The sequence below is a fragment of the Littorina saxatilis genome, linkage group LG5 (assembly GCF_037325665.1).
Source record: "Littorina saxatilis isolate snail1 linkage group LG5, US_GU_Lsax_2.0, whole genome shotgun sequence".
Lineage (NCBI taxonomy): Eukaryota > Metazoa > Mollusca > Gastropoda > Littorinimorpha > Littorinidae > Littorina > Littorina saxatilis.
In genome coordinates, this window is record NC_090249.1 from 32883720 (window position 1) to 32905440 (window position 21721).

Sequence of the window (21721 nt, forward strand, 5' to 3'; positions counted from 1 at the left end):
AGCATGTGAGTCGTATGGGCTTTGCCCTTCTTGTTGTAAATTTGTATCTCAAAGACAATTTTGTTGAGAGAAAAAATCCACTTGCAGAAAGCATGCAGTAAAGAAGAGCATTGTTGTGCGACATCTTAGTCCAAAAGATGAGGTCATTCTTTCTGGTGATGCCAACGGTGAGATGGCGGACGATGCCATCGCCAAACGACCTTGCAGAACACTCAAGGTTAGTCGCAATGAAATCACAAAAACACCTGACCTTTGGCAATCAAGCGTCACACACTGCACAAAATACACACTGGAGATAATTGTTCACTGTGATCGCCTTGATCGCACACTTTAACTGACTTAGTCTGATTGCTTGCCCCATTGTTTTTAAGGGACACAACAGTTACTATTCCAAAGCCCATAAAAATCCACATAGAGATATTTTGGAACAGCGTCTATTGCCTTGTAGCATGATCTGCGAATCACCTATGTCCATCCAGTTCTTCTTCTTTTTCTTCTTCTTCGTTCATGGGCTAAACCTCCCACGTTTGCTCATGCTTTTGCACGTGTATGACCGGTTGTACCCCGCCATTCAGGCAACCATACGCCGCTTTCGGGGTAAGCATGCTGGGTATTTTCATGTTTCTATAACCCACCGAACTCTGACATGGATTACAGGATCTTTTCCGTGCGCACTTGGTCTTGTGCTATCCAGCTGTTCAAATCAAAGTGTGCATTATTTCTTGCATCTTTCACAGCTTCACTGGCAGGATGGGCGAGATGTGTGGTGGCACGAGGTGATGCAGACGGCAGACAAGTCATGTGACCCGGTGTGGATGGACGCTGAGGACCCACTCTTCATGCTCTACACCAGGTGAGTTTTGTACACCTTGGTTTGTGTGGTGATGTTAGCTGTAACAGATGATGGTTTACTTGTTTCTGTGACTTTTTTTTCTATCCAAACTATTGATTGTTGTATTTCAAATTTTCACCCAATTTTCTCTGTCAGTCTGCTTCTGTCATTTTCTAACTGGCTCTCTCTCTTTCTCTACATTTTGTACTAGTGTTAACGGATGTGTAGCTGATTTGAGCAACTTAATTCTCAAAATGAAAGGTTTAACTATGTCAATGTAATTTTGTAATTTTTGAGTTCTCCTTATATAATTCCTTAAAGGCACAGTGCAGCTCACAGCCTTCGTTTTGCGTTTTTGTTGCAGCTGAGTGCATTTACAGTTCAAAAATCCTCCTATGGTAATAAAACAAACCCAAAACTACCCAACGACGACATCTGTGAAGCTGGACAGTTTCTTGTTCACGCGAGTGCATAAATTAACCTAGTTATTACGTGGTGTTTGGTCGGAGTTCGATTCAACTGAGTGATTCCGGCCTCCATTTTGTTTTACACAAACTCATGATGACGTCTGACATAGTTTGCTAGTGACGTGTCTTTTTGTGCATGATGTGGTGATCTACCTGATCTAAATTTAGATCCAAAAATAGGTCAAGACCAGCCGGGTCCGAGTACGAAATTAATTCGTAAAAAAATCGCAGTTCTTGACTCTTTGGGTGCAAGTCAATGAAACTTGGTAGTTCTTCTAACGGATAGCTGCCTGAGGTATGACTAAAAGCCCCAGGGGCTCCGTGCACCTGGATTTGACAAGTTCAGTACCTTTAAATGCACATTGTGTTGCAATCCATACAATGTAATTCTGTATCTTATATGATTGAAGTTTTATTTTTTATGTCCGTCTGTCTTTATGTGTTGTATAAAGGACAGGTTGGAAGAATAGGCTTTGCCTAAAACCTTTATCCTTTTGTAATAAAGTTCTGAGTCTGAGTCTCTATCAATCTGTCTGTAAGCCTGAATCTCTCTTTCTCTTTCTTTTTCTCTGTATCTATCTGTCTGCAAGCCTGGTTCTTTCGTTCTCTCTCTCTCTCTCTCTCTCTCTCTCTCTCTCTCTCTCTCTCTCTCTCTCTCTCTCTCTCTCTCTCTCTCTCTCTCTCTCTCTCTCTCTCTAAGTTAAAGGCTGACATAGTCCTATTTAATTAGTTTAATTACTTCCTGCTGAAAGTGACGATTGTATTCTAGTGTTTGACTGTGAAATGTTTAAAACCAGAACGTATGACGTAATACCAGTGGCAGCAGAAACAGCTTCGGAGGACATGAGACGGGACATGCTTTACCTACGGAGAGGGCAGCAGGTGAACAGGGTCCGCCTCAAGGAAGAAATTGAGCAACTAAACACAGACTTGCATGAATATGTGCGTGTAATACGAACATTCCTCGAGACTGGAGAAAGACTGTGAATGTCTCTGCCTTTGTGTTGATATAAACAGCATCGTTATTCGCGATCGATCACATTGACATTGGTCTCAGACGAAAGACACTGTCGGCTTGGATGTGACCAAGTGGATACTAATTCCGGGTTCGGTTTTCCACCCGTTTTGTTTTGTACCGTACCTTCGTTGCGCGTGATGTGTAATATCCCCATTGCAAGGGGCCGATGGCCTATAGCTATTAAACTTTTGTATTCGTATTCGTATTCTCTCTAAGTTAAAGGCTGACATAGTCCTATTTAATTTGTTTAATTACTTCCAGGGATTTTCCCACTGTTGCGGGGATGTATAAATTAAGCTTCCTGCAAAGTTTTAGGTTTGAAGTCCTTACCAATTACGAGAAATAATTAATTCTTTATTGCATTGTTTAGCAACAGTTCTCCAGGACTTGGGCTATTTTTAGACCGTTGACGTCACTTTGTGATGTTTCGTAAACCAAAGATGGCGTTTGAGACTGTTCTGTTTACATTCGACACTATCAACACCACTTTGCAATACTGAAATAATTTTTTTTTGTTCAAAAGCTACAGCCAATCGTTATTATATCCCCTTAGGTACAGTTTTATAACATTATTGGCACATGTAAACAATATGAATTAATTAATGAACGCTACGAATATGGCAGCCTTTAAGTCTTAATCCTTGTAAAATAAAGTTCAATTCAATTCTCTCTCTCTCTCTCTCTCTCTCTCTCTCTCTCTCTCTCTCTCTCTCTCTCTCTCTCTCTCTCTCTCTCTCTCTCTCTCTCTCTCTCTCTCTCTCTCTCTCTCTCTCACATATGGGTTTTAAAACTTGAACTTTCTCAAAAATGATTTGTTATTGTTGAAATCCATTTTCTCATTTCAGTGGCTCCACAGGCAAGCCGAAAGGTGTACTGCACACAGTGGGGGGCTACATGATGTACTCTGCCACCACCTTCAAGTACACCTTCGACTACCAGCCAGACGACGTCTACTGGTGTACAGCTGACGTGGGTTGGATCACCGGGCACACCTACGTTGCTTATGGACCTCTGGCAAATGGGGCCACAAGCATTATTGTGAGTTTGGGATTATTGGGTGTGTTTTTTTTTTAGATGCAAGTGACTTTGGCGAGAAGTATGAGCTCACTCTGTGAAATAAGTCTGAGATTAGTTGAGCTTGAGTGTTGACTCCCCGTGAGGATGAAAAAAGTATGTTAACTGTAACATGTCTCACAGAAGTAGGATTTGTCAGTCAGAAGAGACATGTTTGTGATCTTTGTTACATCCCCAAACACACACACACACACACACACACACACACACACACACACACACACATTTGTGAAATTGTAAGGGGTTGACTGAGACTTTGCTGCAGTCAGTTACTGTATGTAATGATGCATTCCTTTTGTGCAGTTTTTGCTGCTTCTGCATATTTCCCTTTGATTGGCATGTGAATTTAGTAACTGTTTTCTTTGGTGGTTTTTTTAACGAATCAACAGTAATTGTTTTAGACTGCTTCTACTTTCCTTTTCTTGGTCAACAGTTTGAGGGCACACCATTCTACCCGGATGCTGGACGTTTCTGGGAGGTCATCGACAAGTACAAGGTGACCAAGTTCTACACCGCCCCCACCGCCATCAGATCGCTCATGAAGTTTGGGGATGAGCACGTGAAAAGGTGAGTCAGGATTCATCTGGAGGCCCCTTCGTGGTCGGCTGGGCGTTAAGCAAACAAACAAACAAACATCTGGAGGCCAAGCATTTGAGGCTGTTGTTGCTTTTGGGTGATTTTTGTTTTTGTGTGTTTTTGAAAGGGTGTTCACACAGTGATTATTTGTCTAGAGTCAGCACTCCCACCCCCACTTTCTTCATATACATGTTGGCATACTGTTCAGGAGTGGTACACTAGCAAGGAGATTGACATATAAGGAGTGGTACACTAGCAAGGAGATTGACATATAAGGAGTGGTACACTAGCAAGGAGATTGACATATAAGGAGTGGAACTAGGATTCAATCTCGCCTTTGCTCTTAATTTATTATGATCTAGAACATTTAAATTTGTCTGTGGCAAAAGTTTTGTGATGCATAGGCATGAAGTGCATCATGAATTTATGTAGTGGATTTGTGCCAGATGCATCAAAATGTCCCTTTTTAAGTGATGTACAGTAGAGCTTTGAATGGATGAATGATGTTCTTTCAATTATATCAGAAGCTACGACTGATCCTTGAGACTCGGTTCTGTTGTGTTGTTTTAAAAATAACTTTTTCAAGAAATTTAGTCTGTTTTGGTCTGACCAAAGGTAGGGCGGTTGGTGGCGAGAGAGGTGGAGGGAGGGGGATGTTTACAGTGCAGTGTCCAGGGCAGTGAGCATGATGTGTACTGTTTGTAGGCACAAACGGACATCGCTGAAGATTCTGGGTACAGTGGGAGAGCCAATCAATCCAGAGGCGTGGCTGTGGTATTATCACGTGGTTGGAAACTCAAAGTGTGCCATTGTTGACACCTTCTGGCAGACAGAAACGGTAAACAATACTCATGTTTTTTGTTTCCTTTCAGAGTTACAGAACTGCTTCAGCTTAAAATACAATCTTCATTTTTTGGGCTAGTGGGAAGCATTTGACATGAGTTGATGTGCTGTTTTCTTTGCCAGTCTTGATTGTGTATTTAGTTGCAATTTTGAATAAATAATGTGTTTTCTTTATTATTATTTATTTTTTATTCTCTCTAATTACAGACTGATTCTTAACCTTTTTTTGTTTGTTTGTTTTGTTCCCTTGATTTTTCCACTGAAAAAGTCTATACAATCGTTGCTGATTTCCAGCAGATGTACGTAACACTACCAACAGATTAGAATGTAGTGGTAGTGTTTTTATTTTTTCAAGGTTCTACATTTCAAAATGTTATTGTTATTAGATAAGAGAGAGTTGTTGGTTTCTTGCAGGGAGGTCATGTGATCACACCTCTACCAGGAGCCACACCCACCAAGCCTGGCTCAGCGGTAAGTACAACACGTAAAGACTGGACACTTGAACTTACACACAGCCTCAGTCATCATGTGTTGGTGAATAGGATCTCCTGGTTTAGTTATGAGACCAAAGGTAGGGGGGCGGTTGGTGGCGAGAGAGGTGGAGGGAGGGGGATGTTTACAGTGCAGTGTCCGGGGCAGTGAGCAGTGCCCGCCAATGTTTAGCTCAGGTACCGTTGTGGCTGACGCACCTTAGTTCTATTCAGAACACTGCACCCTCATTGAAGGAAACTGCACCTTGCTGTTCTGGACAACTGTCCTCACCTACCAGTCAGACTGATACGCAGAGGTGTAAGTTACACCAACCCTAGCGGCTAAGGCAAAGCCAAATGCTCGTCTCAAAACTATGTTGTCACATCAAGAGAATTAATGTCATTTATGAAATTCTCCGGTTAGTGTGTATGTACGTGTGTGGTCGCACAGACTAATGCTCTCATGTGCCTCCAATTTATGATACTTGCGCATGTGCAAGTTTGCTTTCTCTCCTTTGTTACTGCAAGAGTAGGCCTGGTTTGAACAAACTCAAAACCTTTTTGACTCACATGCGAAGCAAAAGTGAGTCTATGTACTCACCCGAGTCGTCCGTCCGTCCGTCCGTCCGGAAAACTTTAACGTTGGATATTTCTTGGACACTATTAAGTCTATCAACACCTGATGTGGCCTGATGGTGTATGGTTACAAGATCTCAAAAAACATGTGCGGCAACTTGACCTCACTTCAAGTTCAAGGTCACAGGGGCCGTAATTGTTGTCTTAAAAACGACCATTTTTCACATTTTCGCATTTTTTTCTGAAGTTATCGAGAATGGCAACCTTAGCTATGTATGCTATACAGGGCAATGTAAGCCCTATCTTTGGACACCAGTTTGGTTGACCTTGCTTCAAGGTCAAGGTCGCAAGGGTCCTTTAAAGTTGGATTGTATACATATTTTGAAGTGACCTTGACCCTGAACTATGGAAGATAACTGTTTCAAACTTAAAAATTATGTGGGGCACATGTTATGCTTTCATCATGAGACACATTTGGTCACATATGATCAAGGTCAAGGTCACTTTGACCCTTATGAAATGTGACCAAAATAAGGTAGTGAACCACTAAAAGTGACCATATCTCATGGTAGAAAGAGCCAATAAGCACCATTGTACTTCCTATGTCTTGAATTAACAGCTTTGTGTTGCATGACCTTGGATGACCTTGACCTTGGGTCTTTTGGTAGGAAAAATGTGTAAAGCAGAAGGTCAAGCATGTGAGTCGTATGGGCTTTGCCCTTCTTGTTTAATCTTTTCCCTGAAAACAAAATTGGCGAGGAAAACATGTTGCATGTATTCAGGCTAAATAAACAATGAAGAAGGAAAACATTTGTATTAACTCTCTTGACGCATCAAGAGGAAAATAAAATCTTCATTTGAAAAGGGAGGTAACTGCAAAGAATACCCCAAAAGGGAACCATTTCACTAGAACCTTTTTTCTTTATTCCATTTTCACTTTTCCATTATTATTTTTCTTTCTGTCAGACATTCCCCTTCTTTGGAATTCAGCCTGCCATTTTGAAGGATGATGGGCAGGAGATTGAAGGAACGGGTGAAGGTTATCTGGTAAGTTGCTGTTTGCTGTGCTTAGTGTTAAGCAATTGCTGTAGCAGTGAAACGTTTAAGGGTGTGTCTGTCTGTGTTTATATGCATCTGTCTGTGTGTTCATGCGCTTACATATTCTTCTTTTTATTCTGCATTCATTTGCTGAAACTTCCATGTACACTTGTGTTGTTTGCACAAGAGGTTTTTTTGCGTGTATGACCTGTTTTACTCCGCTATTTAGGTAGCCATATGCCGCGTATGGGGGAACTCTTGAATGATTGTATTGGCAGGAGCAAACGAGAAGAAGAAGGCTAATGATTGTATTAGCGTGTGTGTCTTTTGTGTGCTCGCATAATTGTCTGTGTCTCTGTATGTCTCTGTGTTCATGCTTTTACATATTGGTGTATGTATTTTGTGTGCTTGCTTAATTGTGTGTCTATGCCTGTGTGAGCATTAAAAACAATTGTCAAAAGGTGTGACCAGTACTTTCCTGGTTTAGGTTACATAAGATGTTGTTCTACCCCAGTTCCTAGCGTCAGTATTATTACTTCTATGTGAATATTGTGTTTTATGTTTGCAAGTACAATCATTTGTGATTCAGTTTTTTCATCCATAGTTTTGATTTTAGTGCAATTATGAGGGTATCTCTGGTTTTGGATTTGATTTTTAGTACAGTTATGAGGGGATGTCTGTTTTCACAAATTGAGTTATTGTGATGGGTGTTTTTCTCTCAAGGTGTTCAAAAAGCCATGGCCAGGAATAATGCGCACAGTGTACGGAGATCCTGAGAGATTTGAGACAACCTACTTCAAGAAATTCCCAGGCTACTACTGCACAGGAGACGGTAAGCAGATTTCTCACATGAGTTCCTTTATATATTTGCCAGTTTGGCAAATCAAAGAGGGGGCTAGGGAAGGGTGGTGGGGAGGAAGGGGGGTTAATAAGGAAAAGCGGGGCGGGGTAGCAGGTAAAGAGAGGAAGGAGTAAGCAGAATACAATATACTTGATGCTGGTCAGGGTTAGCTGGGTGTGGGTTTTTTTTTATTAACTCTGTGTATATATAGTCACTATGTGTACATGAGTGTATGAAATTTCCCAGGAAGTGAAGAAACCATTTACATCCTAAATGGTAATAGATGGCCATCAGACTAAAAATAGCAGCAGCATTCTGTCGCTAAAATGATCTTTATTTCAATGACAACAGGAGCTCACAGAGACAAGGATGGCTACATCTGGATCACAGGGCGTATCGACGACCTGGTGAATGTGTCGGGTCATCTTCTGTCGACGGCAGAGGTCGAATCTGCGCTCATCGAACACCCGGCTGTTGCGGAGGCTGCGTCCGTGTCCCACCCCCACTCCATCAAGGGGGAGTGCATCTACTGCTTTGTCACTCTCAAACAGGTGTGTTTGCCTTGTTGTTTGGACATGTGTACACTGAGTTGTTGCTGTGTGTTTGAAAACTGTGAGGTTGGCATGAGTGGGTCGGCAGTCAATTTGTAAATTGGAGAAAAAAAGAAAGAAGAAGTCGCGTAAGGCGAAAATACAATATTTAGTCAAGTAGCTGTCGAACTCACAGAATGAAACTGAACGCAATGCAACGCAGCAAGACCGTATACTCGTAACATCGTCAGTCCACCGCTCACGGCATAGGCAGTGAAATTGACAAGAAGAGCGGGGTAGTAGTTGCGCTGGGAAGGATAGCACGCTTTTTTGTACCTCTCTTCGTTTTAACTTTCTGAGCGTGTTTTTAATCCAAACATATCATATCTATATGTTTTTGGAATCAGGAACCGACAAGGAATAAGATGAAAGTGTTTTTAAATTGATTTGGAAAATTTAATTTTGATAATAATTTTTATATATTTAATTTTCAGAGCTTGTATTTAATCCGAATATATAGCTATTCTGATGAACACGTGGGGGAATTCGGGGGCTGTGATTGGATGGTCTCTCCTCATCATCAAAGCATATTGCTGCCGAAGTCGGCCATTTTTCTCAATATCCAAAAGCATATTGAGAAAAATGGCCGACGCATGGTTCCAGTTTACACATCTGTACCACGCGGCGATGTTTCTATCGACAACAGCATACACTGACAACTTAAAAAGCTGTTTCAACAACTGTGTTGTGAAATCGAATGCACTTGGAGTCAGTTTTTCTTCCAAAGTCAGAAAGCGTGTAGCGGTGTGCATGTCTGCGCAAACATGATGCGCGTAAGAAGTTTGTCTGCTATCAAAACCTGAGATCAACGCATCGACGCAAAAACTGTCATTTTGTAAGTTTGGAACAACAAATCAAGGTCATAACAGCTATATAATCGCTATTATGTTTTCAGCGTAGCAATAGGGTCCGATATTTAGACTCGAACAAGTATAATGCGACTCGTCTTCGACTCGTCGCATTATACTTGTCTCGTCTAAATATCGGACCCTATTGCTACGCTGAAAACACAATAGCTGGTAATAACATATTTATATGTTTTTGGAATCAGCAAATGATGGAGAATACGATAAACGTAAATTTGGATCGTTTTATAAAAAATTGTTTTTTTTACAATTTTCAGATTTTTAATGACCAAAGTCATTAATTAATTTTTAAGCCACCACGCTGAAATGCAATACCGAAGTCCGGGCTTCGTCGAACATTACCTGACCAAAATTTCAACCAATTTGGTTGAAAAATGAGGGCGTGACAGTGCCGCCTCAACTTTCACGAAAAGCCGGATATGACGTCATCAAAGACATTTATCAAAAAAATGAAAAAAACGTATGGGGATATCATACCCAGGAACTCTCATGTCAAATTTCATAAAGATCGGTCCAGTAGTTTAGTCTGAATCGCTCTACACGCACGCACGCACACACATACACACACACACACATACACCACGACCCTCGTTTCGATTCCCCCTCGATGTTAAAATATTTAGTCAAAACTTGACTAAATATAAAAAAAGAAGTCCCATATAACAGACACACTGCCAACATTCCAAAATCCAGAATCAAAAAACAAGGAATGTTCTTCAATGGATATTGTTGCAAAACAAGCCATTCACTAGTACATCAACTCAATGGTCTTTATAGTGGACACACAAACAAACAATTATGAGACAAAAAAAACAAAATATAGAAGACTTAGCTGAGTGTGCATTCGATGTCAGGCAAGAAGATCAGTTGTAAAGCAAAGAACTAAAAAGGAAATCATTACTCCAGACAGTGAACTCGTAATGACATACCCTGATTTTATTTTGAAATTTGTGTTTTCTTTGTACAGGGAGAGCAGTTCACCGATGAGATGAAAGTGGCGCTTAAAAATATGGGTGAGTAAAAGTTTGAAATTAACTTTCAATCATTTTCCTTTTTTTCAATGTTTTCATGTCTTTGCTGAAGTTGGAATTTATTGTTTATTTGACCTACTTCAGTGTGTGTGGTATAATGAACACAGGAATTGTTCAGAAATGTTTAAGATGCAGGTACATTTTAGCACGGGCAAGAAAATAGCAACTTGCTGTATCATAATCATGTTGGCATAAGAAAATGAAGGTTAGTATTGAAGAAAATGTTTAGTGAGTATTTCTTCACTTATTTGCACTTCTTTTGTTCTTTAATTCTTTCGATGATTGTATCAGTCAGACTGATTGTTTGCGTCTCATTTGCAGTGCGCGTAAAGATTGGCCCGTTCGCTCAGCCAGACTTTCTACAGAATGCTCCAGCTCTGCCCAAGACACGCTCAGGAAAGATCATGCGCCGTATCCTGCGTAAAATAGCGCGAGGTGATCGCGACCTTGGAGACACCTCCACTCTGGCAGACGAGAGTGTGATTGAACTCTTGTTCCAGTTCCGTCCTTCTGATGCGTAGATCTGATTGATTGCAGAATTGGGTCTAGATAGGATTTAGATACGTATAGAAAAGACTCCACATGAAATTGCAAGTTTCTGTCACTGGATCGTCATTCCTTTCTTGTGATCTTTTTCTGTGTACTGTGCCATCTCAGTCTATCTCTTTCTCTCTCTTTCTGTTTCTTCTCTTCTTTTTTTCCTGGGTATTTTTTTTTTGTTTAACTTTTTTGTTGTTTAGGTTTTCCTTTATGGATCTTCTATGTTGTTTATTCATAGGAAGTCTGTAGTGCTGTGGTAATGCTTGCTACAGGTGTTTTTTTCTTTGTTGTTTTATTTTTTTGCATGTTTCTTTTTCCTGTGTTTGATCTTCTTCAGATGACCAACTTTTTTTTAAGTATTATATTTTTTAACAGCAACGAGTGAAAACATTGCTTCCCTTTTTTATTTCTGTATTTTATTTTTCTTCATTTCTTTTTAGGTTGTTTAATTACTTGTCCATCTGATTGTCTGACTGTTATGTTTTGTTTGTTTTTCCATTCATCAAACTTTTGTTGATTCACATCTGAGCAGTTGCGCATTAAAAGCAGCATCCCCATGCAAATCTTTTGAGTATTATGCAATTTTGTGCCTAGCGTGTGTTGTATAGTGTGACGTACAAAACCCTAATGGGGAAGCACGTTATTGTAAGAGAGATGACAACAATTTGTAATAACCTTTCCATCAAAAATACTCTTGTCGCTGTGAGGTAGCTGCAGTCATCTGCTACTATACGAGAGGTGAACAGCAGGTTGTCAGGTGGAAATGTAATTCCATACATATTCATTGTTTTTGCATGAAGACATTTTGTGTCTGCTCAGAACTGATACTGTTTGAATATGTGTGGTAGTGTGCAATGTAGAGATGTGCTCTTGTTAAGTTGTGTTACTGCAGTAGAATAGCAATTAACTCCTACAAGCAGTATCGTTTCATGTGAAAAGCTCAGGAAATCATTCAGCAATTAGCCTGGAAGTGTGTTTCTGATCTCTTTCTTTCTGGTTGAACACAATCACTTTTATATCAGTAGCATGTCTGAAGAAAAAGAATGTGCAATGGCATAGATATGATAGTTTGTCAATGTGTTGTTTCATTTTTGGGTTCTCATATGCGCACAGATGCTTTGTTTTGGAGGGTGAGGGAAGGAATGTATACATGTACTAAAGTTTCATTATCTTGAATGCAAATATGTTATCGAGGATACTGTTTTATGCATTGTAGTTACAGATGTATATGACCAGATCTGTACAATATTATTTGGGTAATATTTATGTAAACTCCATTTTTGGTGGAACGGGTTGAGGTATTCTATGCATACATATACAGACATCATTTTTGTGTGGGATGTAGGGTTTAATTGCATGTATACATATGTCTATAAAGTTTTGTATGCGTTTATGCGTGTGTGTAAAAACTTTGTCTGAGATTGCGTAATTTGAGCGCAAGAGTTTGCATCAGGAGTACTTTGTCACGAGAACTCTTGTTTGTTTTAGGCCAAGGACAAGAATACATGTAGCAGCAAAACTGCCTGCGATGTGCATATCAGCTAGATTCACAAACACATATTTTGACCATTTATAGCATAATTTACATGGTGGAATGGAGTTGTAGTTTAACAAATGTGTCTGTTTGAAGCCAATTCACATCCCATCAGTTTATGTAAATTTATTGTTTGCATAATGCATGCATTGATTTTAAGCATCAACATCAAAACTTTGAAAGTCAGGTGATGATTCAGATGATTTTTGAAACAACTGATGTTAGTGTAGCTGTTTCCCATGAATAGAGAGGATGTCCTGACAAGTACACAGGTCATTGCAGTTCCACTACATCTTTTTAATGTTGATTCACATATCGTCATATGTACCGAAAACCCCACAGCTACCCCCCGCGGGTTAGGGGGAAGAATTTACCCGATGCTCCCCAGCATGTCGCAAGAGGCGACTAACGGATTCTGTTTCTCCTTTTACCCTTGTTAAGTGTTTCTTGTAAAGAATATAGTCAATGTTTGTAAATAATTTTATTTAGTCAAGCACTATGTAAGAAATGTTAAGTCCTTTGTACTGGAAACTTGCATTCTCCCAGTAAGGTCATATATTGTACTACGTCGCAAGCCCCTGGAGCAATTTTTTAATTGTGAACAAAAAACAATTAACAAGTGGCTCTATCCCATTCCCCCCCCCCCTCCCCCCCCCTCCCCCCCCCCCCCCCCTCGAAAAATAAGATGAAATTGTTTTTGGAATCGTTTAATAAAAAAAATAATTTTAATTACAAGTTTCCGATTTTTAATGACCAAACTCACTCATTAGTTTTTAAGCCACCAAGCTGAAATGCAATACCAAACCCCGGCCTTCGTCGAAGATTGCTTTGCCAAAATTTCAATGATTGAAAAATGAGGGTGTGACAGTGCCGCCTCAACTTTTACAAAAAGCCGGATATGACGTCATCAAAGGTATTTATCGAAAAAATGAAAAAAACGTCCGGGGATATTATACCCAGGAACTCTCATGTCAAATTTCATAAAGATCGGTCCAGTAGTTTAGTCTGAATCGCTCTACACACACACACGCACAGACACACACCACGACCCTCGTCTCGATTCCCCCTCTATGTTAAAACATTTAGTCAAAACTTGACTAAATGTAAAAAGAAATGTTCATATAAGACTCCCTTATTTGTGAGACCTAACTTTCTCAGATTTGTGTAGGTCTTAAAAGGGGGATGCATTGTATCAAAGTACTGATAATGTGCTCTTACAATCGCCAAGTTAAAAATCTTGCCAAAAAGTAAATATGAGGTAGGATCTTTACTCGGATATTGTTAGAAGAATGAAGATTATATGGTGTTGTGTTGCTATTTTTCTACCCTAATTTGTAAGGAGTAAAGTTGGTAGTTTTTTGTGTGTGCACATAATCAAATTGAATGTATGTATTCTATGTTTAATTTTGTTCTCCTTTTTTTAATGTTTTTTGTTTATGCTTAAATGTCTTTTCCTTTGCTGATCTTATGTTTCAAGCAATACTCTGTTGAACTCACATGCTAAAGTTCTTGACGAAAATAAACAATGTTTGTTTTTTATATCATGTATTTGCTCCTTTTCATACTACTTCTGCTGTTGAGGGTATACACAACCCTGTTGGTTGTGTTTTTTGTTATTGTTTTTTTTAAATTTTTTTTACAAAGAAATTATAGTTGGAACAGTTTTTTTTATGAGTTGCTGCTGATAGTACTTATTTTCATGTGATTTTTGTTTTACATTCATAAAATTATTCTTTGCACATGAAAGACTTTGTTGTCTGTGCAAGTGCATGTGTATGAGAGTGTGTACGCATGAGTTTATGTAACAATGTGAGCGCTAGCTGTTGATTTTATTTCAAATGTATGCATACAGAGGGAGAGAATACAGTTGTAGATATCTTGTGTCTCTTGTAGATTTCAATCAGTGAATGGATGCATCCATGCACTTTCCATTCCACTGTTTTGATAATAGTAATAGTCTTGCATAACAGCTCTGAGTTCATCAAGGTTTTCTTATGGGTATAGCAACAAATAAACTGTTCAATGGTACTTCAGAGCGTGTGTCTCATGTTCATTTTGTATGTTATATGTCTTTTGTTATTTCATGTCACCAGTATAGCTAGAAATATCAATTAAATAAGCATGTGAAATCAGTGGAGCTTAGCCTGCAGTTATTTTCTCTGCTGACCACTGTTTATGTCTCAGAAGTTCAAAATCGGGTCACAAGCCTGCAAAGCAAATACCAGAGGATTTTGCTGTTTTGCAGAAAAACATTTCCACCAGTTTGATGCAAGGGCATTGCCATAACTGGATCAAAGTGTTATTTTCAAAATTCAGAAAAAGTATAAGTGGCACATTTTAGTAAGTCAATCATTATTTTAAATTAATATCTTTTACGGTGATAGAACGGGACAATGGTAGATTTATTCTGATCACCATGTTTTCTTTTAACCTGTAGAGAGAGTAATAATAATAATGTAAACAAAACCGCCTCAGTTTTGTGTGGCTTGATTTCGGAATATTAAAAGCACTACTGGAGTGATAATACAGGATATAATTGGTGATCTGTTTAGCATGGCTAGAGCTAGCTATAGAGGTCTAACGAATGACGTCTCACAACGTGGGTGGTCGTCCTTGGCGGTCAAGAAAGCCGCTGCGATCATTGCGCAGACGACACTTCTAGACCGCCAATATTTTTTGTGCGCATCACGTGCTCCACATAAATCGGCCGGAAACGAAGCAATTGGGAAACCTGGATACCAAAGAGCACTGCCTGTTTAGTATGAAATTTGCCAATGAAAAGCTCATTTAGAAACTTAGCAGGAAAATCACACATGGCAGATCACTCCCATCCTGCATAACAAAGTATTACAAACAAATCGCGTAAGGCGAAAATACAACATTTAGTCAAGCTGTCGTACTCACAGAATGAAACTGAACGCACTGCATTTTTTTAGCAAGACCGTATACACCGCTCGTGGCTAAGGCAGTGAAATTGACAATCCAGAATAGCGTGGTAGTGGTTGCGCTGAGCAGGATAGCACGCTTTTCTGCATCTCTATTCTTTTTAACTTTCTGAGCTTGTTTTTAATCCAAACATATCATATCTATATATTTTTGGAATCGGGAACCGACAAGGAATAAGATAAAATTGTTTTTAAATCGATTTCAGAAATTTAATTTTAATCATAATTTTCATATTTTTAATTTTCAGAGCTTGTTTTTAATCCGAATATAACATAGTTATATGTTTTAGAATCAGAAAATGATGAAGAATACGATGAACTTGTTTTTGAATAGTTTTGAACAAAATAATTAGAATTTTCAGATTTTTAATGACTAAAGTCATTAACTAGTTTTTAAGCCTCCAAGCTGAAATGCAATACCAAAGTCCGGCCTTTGTCAGAGATTGCTTGGCCAAAATTTCTATCAATTTCATTGAAAAAGGAGAGTGTGACAGTGCCGCCTCAACTTTTTACAAAAAGCCGAATATGACGTCATCAAAGACAAAAGAAAAAAACGTCTGGGCATATCATTCCCAGGAACTCTCATGTAAAATTTCATAAAGATCAGTCCAGTAGTTTACTCTGAATCGCTCTGCACATACACACACACACCCATACACCACGATCCTCGTCTCGATTCCCCCTCTATGTTAAAACACTTAGTCAAAACTTGACTAAATGTAAAAAGAATGAACAGCGTTATAAAAAAAATGCAAAGATAGATGGAACTAATAATTAGTGTGTGTGTGTGTGGACAAAATGGCACCATGAGGTCATTCATCCTCTCTTACTCTCTCTCTCTCTCTCCCGTCTAGCTCTCTCTCTCTTTAGCTCGCTGCTTCGATCATTCACATACCCCGTCCCCCACCCCTTACCATAACAAACACGAATACATAAAGGTACACGCCAGCACCAGTCTCTCTCTCCCTCTCTCTCTCTCAAACACACACGTGCATACACACGCCCACTCTCTCTATAAATTTAATATCATACTCTCACAACACCAACACCCCCTCCCCCTAACAAAAAAGTATGTAAAGATACATGCACACATCAGCACATGTATCTATGTGTGTTAAGGGAGAAAGTAGGAGTTTACTTGAACATTTTATGCAAGTGCAAGTCATAGGAAAACAACATTAGCAGCAAAATAATACACATAAAAAAAAGAACAACAAACTAAAACAATAGAGAAAGAAAGAAGATCATAAAATAAAAAGAAGAGAAAAAAGATATATACCAAACCAAAACACAGACACACAGATGCAAACATCAAAGGAAGAACATACATGGCTGTGAGGATGAAGGGTTCATGCAAATCAAATGTATTTCTTCTTTTGTGTTTTTATGTGTACTTTGATGCTTGTTCTGATTGTTTGTGTCTGGGTGTTAGGTAAAAGTGTTTAGTAATTGGAGTTTTTACCGTAATTCGTTTTCTTCCTCTTTTTACATTTAGTCAAGTTTTGACTAAATGTTTTAACGTAGAGGGGGGAATCGAGACGAGGGTCGTGGTGTATGTGCGTGCGTGTGTGTGTGTGTGTGTGTCTGTCTGTGTGTCTGTCTGTGTGTGTGTGTAGAGCGATTCAGACTAAACTACTGGACCGATCTTTATGAAATTTGACATGAGAGTTCCTGGGTATGAAATCCCCGAACGTTTTTTTCCTTTTTTTGATAAATGTCTTTGATGACGTCATATCCGGCTTTTCGTGAAAGTTGAGGCGGCACTGTCACGCCCTCATTTTTCAACCAAATTGGTTGAAATTTTGGTCAAGTAATCTTCGACGAAGCCCGGACTTCGGTATTGCATTTCAGCTTGGTGGCTTAAAAATTAATTAATGACTTTGGTCATTAAAAATCTGAAAATTGTAAAAAAAAATAAAAATTTATAAAACGATCCAAATTTACGTTCATCTTATTCTCCATCATTTTCTGATTCCAAAAACATATAAATATGTTATATTTGGATTAAAAACAAGCTCTGAAAATTAAATATATAAAAATTATGATCAAAATTAAATTGTCGAAATCAATTTAAAAACACTTTCATCTTATTCCTTGTCGGTTCCTGATTCCAAAAACATATAGATATGATATGTTTGGATTAAAAACACGCTCAGAAAGTTAAAACAAAGAGAGGTACAGAAAAGCGTGCTATCCTTCTTAGCGCAACTACTACCCCGCTCTTCTTGTCAATTTCACTGCCTTTGCCATGAGCGGTGGACTGACGATGCTACGAGTATACGGTCTTGCTGAAAAATGGCATTGCGTTCAGTTTCATTCTGTGAGTTCGACAGCTACTTGACTAAATGTTGTATTTTCGCCTTACGCGACTTGTTACATTTAGTCAAGTTATGACTAAATGTTTTAACATCGAGGGGGGAATCGAGACGAGGGTCGTGGTGTATGTGTGTGTGTATGTGTGTGTGTATGTGTGTGTGTGTGTGTGTGTGTGCGTGCGTGTAGAGCGATTCAGACCAAACTACTGGACCGATCTTTATGAAATTTGACATGAAAGTTCCTGGGTATGATATCCCCATACGTTTTTTTCATTTTTTTGATAAATGTCTTTGATGACGTCATATCCGGCTTTTCGTGAAAGTTGAGGCGGCACTGTCACGCCCTCATTTTTCAACCAAATTGGTTGAAATTTTGGTCAAGTATTGTTCGACGAAGCCCGGACTTCGGTATTGCATTTCAGCGTGGTGGCTTAAAAATTAATTAATGACTTTGGTCATTAAAAATCTGAAAATTGTAAAAAAAAAATTCTTTTATAAAACGATCCAAATTTACGTTCATCTTATTCTCCATCATTTGCTGATTCCAAAAACATATAAATATGTTATATTTGGATTAAAAACAAGCTCTGAAAATTAAATATATAAAAATTATTATCAAAATTAAATTGTCCAAATCAATTTAAAAACACTTTCATCTTATTCCTTGTCGGTTCCTGATTCCAAAAACATATAGATATGATATGTTTGGATTAAAAACACGCTCAGAAAGTTAAAACGAAGAGAGGTACAGAAAAGCGTGCTATCGTTCTCAGCGCAACTACTACCCCGCTCTTCTTGTCAATTTCACTGCCTTTGCCGTGAGCGGTGGACTGACGATGTTACGAGTATACGGTCTTGCTGCGTTGCATTGCGTTTAGTTTCATTCTGTGAGTTCGACAGCTACTTGACTAAATGTTGTATTTTCGCCTTACGCGACTTGTTTTGTTGTGAGGTCATCCTGAACTCCGGTCAAAATGAGTTACTTCCCTTCGGATCTCATAGACTGGGCGATAGCGTGGACCGATGATTATCAGAATAGTTGCGAGGTCTGTTCAATAGCCAGGTTATTCAATCAATCAATCAATATGAGGCTTATATCGCGCGTATTCCGTGGGTACAGTTCTAAGCCAGGTTATTAACAATTACTGTTGCAGAAAAAGCAACTTAGTGATAATTCCTGCTTTCAGAGTTAAACATATCTGTTCATACATGTGACTAGTTGTGTCACTTTACATGTCTGACGAATAAGAAACCAAATTCAATTTAAATTTGTTTTACTTGAGTTTAAAATGTTCTAGATTTGTTTCTAGGGGGAGGGAACTTGCCTACTGAATGTGCTGTAACTTCCTTTTTAAGATGAGAAATCTTGATCATGTTTCCATAAATTCTAATAGACGTTGTAACAAAACTAAGAAAAAAAACATCTGAAGAAAAGTATGCTGAGACGTTCCCAAGAACGAACAAGTCGCGTAAGGCGAAATTACTACATTTAGTCAAGCTGTGGAACTCACAGAATGAAACTGAACGCACTGCATTTTTTCACAATGACCGTAGTCCGCCGCTTGTGCATAACGGAGTGAAACTGACGAGCCTGTTCAGCGCGGTAGTGGTTTCGCTGTGCTGCATAGCACGCTTTTCTGTACCTCTCTTCGTTTTAACTTTCTGAGCGTGTTTTTAATCCAAACATATCATATCTATATGTTTTTGGAATCAGGAACCAACAAGGAATAAGATGAAATTGTTTTTAAATCGATTTCGGAAATTTAATTTTGATCATAATTTTTATATTTTTAATTTTCAGAGCTTGTTTTTAATCCAAATATAACATATTTATATGTTTTTGGAATCAGGAAATGATGTAGAATAAGATGAACGTAAATTTGGATCGTTTTATATAAAAAAAATTATTACAATTTTCAGATTTTTAATGACCAAAGTCATTAATTAATTTTAAGCCACCAAGCTGAAATGCAATACCGAAGTCCGGCCTTCGTCGAAGATTGCTTTACAAAAATTTCAATAAATTTGATTGAAAAATGAGGGTGTGACAGTGCCGCCTCAACTTTTACAAAAAGCCGGATATGACGTCATCAAAAGTATTTATCAAAAAAAAGAAAAAAACGTCCGGGGATATCATTCCCAGGAACTCTCATGTCAAATTTCATAAAGATCGGTCTAGTAGTTTGGTCTGAATCGCTCTACACACACACACGCACAGACACACACAGACACACACACACACACACACATACCCCACGACCCTCGTCTCGATTCCCCCTCTATGTTTTTACATTTAGTCAAAACTTGACTAAATGTACACCGTATACCGTGGTTGCATTAGAAAAACGCAGCCGCCGGTTTTGGTTGCGCACTTCCGCCGTTTAACTAAGACACGCGACGTAAGTATCTCCACAAAATCACCTGTAACTTCTCACACATGACATATCATCACAGAAACATCGATTGTACTTTGGCCTAAGATGTTGCTGCATCGAACGATCGATCTGTTTCAATGCTTTAATGTGCTTGTGAACGTTGTGCTTCAATTATTTACACCTTTTTATGCGTATTCTGTGCAAGTTTTGACTTTCCACAGTCACGACGGACATTTAAGAGCATGATAATGATCACACACTATTGTGCTGTAATCAATGGCAATTCCTTGACATCGGGGTCAAATATTAAGTTTTAAAGTGGAACAGAAGCGTCATATTTCATGAATCTGTGAGGACACACCACGAATTTTCGGTTGCACACTTCCGCCACAGTCGGTTGCACACTGCCGCCGTTGAAATTTTGCTTCGGGTGCACACCGCCGCCGCTTTTTTTTTCTACTTCGCTTATAAAATAGAGTTTCTTCACATTGTTTAACGTCTAACTGACCACACAGAGCCGTCTTAAGACATAAAACATAGATAGGCTCAAAATATTTTACAAAGAGAAGGGGAAAGTTTTGCAGTGCGGAAATTTAAAATAATTGCTTTGTTTGGTACACAATACAACAAAACTTGCTTTCTTTCCCGGAAGGTACATGGTATAATCAAATTGCGCCAGCTGTTGGTGAAAAGTCACTGGAGACGATGATTTCATAACCTTTTGGTGTACTTTCTTGCTGTTTTAGCACACACCTTTCCGTTGTGTTGTTCATATCAATCCTTTCGAATTCGTGGTTGAGCGTTGGTTGTATTGTGTTGCGTTGTGTTGAGTAGAATCTGAAATCCTCTCCCCCGATGTAACCGGGGTTTTGGCATCTATTGCCATATCACAACAGAATGTTGGTGTCACAGTGAGTAATGACAATAACAAAACAAAAAAACCACATAAGAGAGAGAGAGAGAGAGAGAGAGAGAGAGAGAGAGAGAGAGAGAGAGAGAGAGAGAGAGAGAGAGAGAGAGAGTGAGTGAGAGAGAGAGAGAAAGAGAGAGAGAGAGAGAGGCTATTTAATTTAATATATTACCAAATTAGTATACACCAGAAGGTTTATGATTTTCCAGACCTGTATGGAACATGCCTAGAGACAGACACAAATAAAGTCCTGTTTCTTTCTTTAAAACAGTGGCGGCGGTGTGCAACCACTTGCGACGGCGGTGTGCAACCGCAACAAAAAAGAGACGGCGGAAGTGTGCAACCGAAAAATCTTGGGGTGTCCTCACAGATTCATAAAATATGACGCTTCTGCTCCACTTTAAAACTTATTATTTGACCGAGATGTCAAGGAATGGCCATTGATTACAGCACAATAGTGTGTGATCATTATCATGCTCTTAAATGTCCGTCGTGACTGTGGAAAGTCAAAACTTGCACAGAATACGCATAAAAAGGTGTAAATAATTGAAGCACAACGTTCACAAGCACATTAAAGCAATGAAACAGATCGATCGTTTGATGCAGCAACATCTTAGGCCAAAGTACAATCGATGTTTCTGTGATGATATGTCATGTGTGAGAAGTTACAGGTGATTTTGTGGAGATACTTACGTCGCGTGTCTTAGTTAAACGGCGGAAGTGCGCAACCAAAACCGGCGGCTGCGTTTTTCTAATGCAACCACGGTATACGGTGTGAGTATCTCTGGTAAAAACACAGCTTCTTCGTGTACTTTGAAATATCCCGCGCAAGGCCTCACTAAATTTGACCCAGTTTCTGTCTCCTTCCTCCAGACGGCAC

General features: G+C 39.1%; 1 protein-coding gene across 1 annotated transcript in view; it reads left to right on the forward strand.

The window, feature by feature from the left end:
* The window catches only part of LOC138966906 (acetyl-coenzyme A synthetase, cytoplasmic-like), a 35212-nt gene extending 22266 nt beyond the window's left edge, over nt 1–12946 (forward strand). The window contains exons 6-16 of the mRNA XM_070339296.1: nt 88–217; nt 738–853; nt 3163–3355; nt 3825–3958; nt 4673–4805; nt 5225–5281; nt 6823–6903; nt 7618–7726; nt 8087–8286; nt 10159–10204; nt 10544–12946. Coding sequence (XP_070195397.1) covers nt 88–217; nt 738–853; nt 3163–3355; nt 3825–3958; nt 4673–4805; nt 5225–5281; nt 6823–6903; nt 7618–7726; nt 8087–8286; nt 10159–10204; nt 10544–10743 — 1399 coding nt within the window. The 3' untranslated portion in view covers nt 10744–12946. The remainder of the gene's footprint in view (nt 1–87; nt 218–737; nt 854–3162; nt 3356–3824; nt 3959–4672; nt 4806–5224; nt 5282–6822; nt 6904–7617; nt 7727–8086; nt 8287–10158; nt 10205–10543) is intronic.
* Nucleotides 12947–21721: the final 8775 nt, after the last annotated feature.